The sequence below is a fragment of the Trachymyrmex cornetzi genome, unplaced genomic scaffold (assembly GCF_001594075.2).
Source record: "Trachymyrmex cornetzi isolate Tcor2-1 unplaced genomic scaffold, Tcor1.1 scaffold717, whole genome shotgun sequence".
Lineage (NCBI taxonomy): Eukaryota > Metazoa > Arthropoda > Insecta > Hymenoptera > Formicidae > Trachymyrmex > Trachymyrmex cornetzi.
This window is the reverse complement of record NW_017300045.1, coordinates 67,239-70,465: the sequence shown is the minus strand read 5'-3', so window position 1 is coordinate 70,465 and position 3,227 is coordinate 67,239. Positions and strand designations below refer to the sequence as shown.

Sequence of the window (3,227 nt, the reverse complement as noted above, 5' to 3'; positions counted from 1 at the left end):
ACCATTACGTAATATAACCTTACAAGTTAAGTTTCAAGTGGTAAAATCGCTAATTTTGTTAAAGGTCTCGTAAACGAACCCTTAGAAGATTGCACCGTGGCTGTTCGAGCCACGCTGTCAGAGCCTGGATGGATTTCTCGTACGCGTCCTAAAATCCATTGCAATGGCGCTAGATTCGGCTGTTTTACGAGGACGAGCTGATTGGGCAGTAACTGGATACCCTTGCTCATTTTCTACTTATTTCGCTCTTGCAATGACTGCAAGTACTCGGTGCTCCACCGTCGCCAAAAATGTTGCCGAATCTGCTCGAGCCTTTGCCATCTTAGTAATCGGTTCTCTGGAACGTCGCTGAGGTCTCTGGAAGGAAAGCTATTTAGTGCAGTGCCAACCAAAAAATGTCCCGGTGTTAAATGTGACATGTCATTCGGATCCGAACTTAATGCTGTGATAGGCCGTGAGTTAAAGATCGCTTCTATTTCACAGAGGACGGTTTGTAACTCTTTAAAAGTTAAATGAGCCTTACCTACAATGCGAGTCATGTGCAGTTTTGCTGACTTGACCGCCGCCTCCCACAATTCGCCGAAGTGGGGAGCATTTGGCGGAATGAAGTTCCAGGATATCTCTTGATTGCTCAAAAATTGCGCAATTCGATCCTGTGTTTGCGATTGATTGTAAAACTCGTATAGCTCTTTGAACTGCCTATGAGCGCCTACAAAGGTGGTTCCGTTGTCCGAAAACATGTGGATCAGTTTTCCCCGCCGAGATATGAAACGCCTAAAAGCACCAAGAAAAGCCTCGGTAGTTAGATCGTTTACGAGTTCTATATGAACTGCCTTGGTAACTCCTGCCGCGGCGACCAATCAATTCACTACTAGAAAAGAAGAGAACTACTCCGCGACTGTTTCTTTCTCTTTCTATCACGTCTTCAGCTTCTCCCGTACGAATGCTCCGTCTATCTTATAAGTCTATGGACTGGTTGGCACGGAAGCCATGATGGCCTCAGACTGCTGCGGATTTGCCTTAAAACAAGTAATGCATTTCCGTATTATGCTACGCGTACTTGAACGCAAGGACAACGGCCAGAAAGTTTGCCGGACGGCGGCCATGGTAGCCTGTGTACCAGCGTGGAGGTTGCGAACATGCTCGCGCTCTATAATGAGTCGAGTTAGGCGATGATCGCCAGGGAGCAAAATAGGGTGACAGGAATCGTAATGAACCTGGGAGTTTTTCAATCTGCCACCCACTCTAATCAGTCCGTCTTTATCAATAAAGGATGAGAGCGACAACAGCTTGCATGGGAAATGGCCTCCCCCTTGCTCAATGACTCTCGTTCACGTGAGAAGCTCTGCTTCTGGACATCCCTGCAAATAATCTTCAGAGAGTGTGAAAGCTCATCAGGAGATATGAATTTGCCCGAAGCCGTGGAGCGCCGAATTCTAGAGAATCGCAGACAGTAAGCTACTATTCGACATATTTTGTCTAGATTGGAAAACCTCTTTATTAGATCGTTAACGAAGGAATGATTGATCTTTGCAGTGGTAGCGACCACCGATGTCCTTTGCTCTGGAATATTATCCCTCAAATTCGCGAAGGCGCTACTAGGCCATAGATCATCACTCAACTGCAAAAAGGGAGGCCCGTGCCACCACATGATTGAATTGCTTAAGTTGTGAGAATCTAGTCCGCGTGAGAGAATGTCGGTATGATTGTTGGACGAGCTGACATGACGCCACTCCTCGATTCTAGTGAGGCGTTAGATTTCGCCAACCCTATTGGCCATAAAAACTGACCACTTTCGAGAGGAGGAGGCAATCCAATTCAAACTGATTGTTGAATCCGACCAAAGAAAATGCTCTACGTGCGATGCGTCCAATGCCTCTTGTACACTCGCAATTAAGCGAGCCAATAGCAAGGCTGCCGACAATTCGAGTCTGGGCAACGACGTGGCCCTAATGGGGGCTACACGGGATTTTGAGCACAATAGCTCCGAATGGTACTCCCCCGAACTTGACCTAGCGGACGTACACACAAGCTCCATACGCGTTTTGGCTAGCGTCACAGAAACCGTGCAATTGGATGAAATGGATGTCCGACTTAAGTCTTACTCCCCGAGGGATTCGTATTTGATCTAGATCGAGTAGCTGAGATCTGAGTTTTAGCCATCGCGTATGGAGACCCTGTGGGACTAACTCATCCCAATTGACGCCGGACTACCAGAGCTCTTGCAAAATCAGCTTGGCAATGACGAGGATGGGGCCCAAGAGTCCCAATGGATCGACACATCTGGATATCTCGGACAATATTGTTATGCCCGTGCCCCGTCGCACATGCCGTGTTGTACAGACACCCGTGGTGTCACGTTGTCAAGACGCCGTGCGGTTGTTGATAGAAGACGACTGTGGGATTTTTGGGAGAGCAATCAAAACGCTCGGACGTGCTTCTCCACCGATTAAACGTGTTACGATACGATATTTCTGTACGGACGATTTCGTGGAGTTGTTCAATAAACGACTTTCTGTTTCTTATTCCTAAACTCCTCGAGTCTGTTCATTTCTACGGCTCGGGAGTGCGCGTTGCCATTCGGGCGCGATCTTGTATATCGGGCGCAACATTTTGGGGGCTCGTCCGGGATACGAGTGATGATCCGGTCACCAGTCATCACAAGGAGTTTAGGAATAAGAAACAGAAAGTCGTTTATTGAATCACGACAACTCCACGAAATCGTCCGTACAGAAATATCGTATCGTAACACATTTAATCGGTGGAGAAGCACGTCCGAGCGTTCTGACTGCTCTCCCAAAAATCCCACAGTCGTCTTCTATCAACAACCACACGGCGTCTTAACAACGTGACACCACGGGTGTCTGTACAACACGGCATGTGCGACGGGGCACTGGCATAACAATATTATCCGCTTGGAAACAACATGGCATGCGAGATCGAGCTCGCCGAAAAAAGAAGGATGTCCTGCGATTGATTCCACTTAACGCCTAGAATAGAAGAATCATCATTTAAAATAATCAATTTGCCGCCATACCCTTGTAACGACTCTAATGATTGAGGGCAATTTTTGACGCCCATTTGCTAAGCTCAAAAGATCCAGCCTTCAAGAGTTGTATAACCTGATCACGAATTTGTTCGAGCTCGTGAATGGAATCGGCTCCCGTAAGCAAGTCATAGACGTAGAAATCGCGCTTGACGCAGCGGGATCCGAGGGGAAGTTCAGA

General features: G+C 47.5%; 1 protein-coding gene across 1 annotated transcript; it reads right to left on the bottom strand.

Annotated features, from left to right (window-relative positions):
* Positions 1-233: 233 nt before the first annotated feature.
* Positions 234-740, bottom strand: LOC108767669 (uncharacterized). Its single transcript, XM_018517646.1, has one exon. The coding sequence runs from the start codon at positions 738-740 to the stop codon at positions 234-236; it is 507 nt and encodes a 168-aa protein (XP_018373148.1).
* Positions 741-3,227: the final 2,487 nt, after the last annotated feature.

Excerpts from the sequence above, each read along its gene's own strand:
- LOC108767669 (XM_018517646.1), bottom strand. The coding sequence starts at position 740 with ATGTTTTCGGACAACGGAACCACCTTTGTAGGCGCTCATAGGCAGTTC.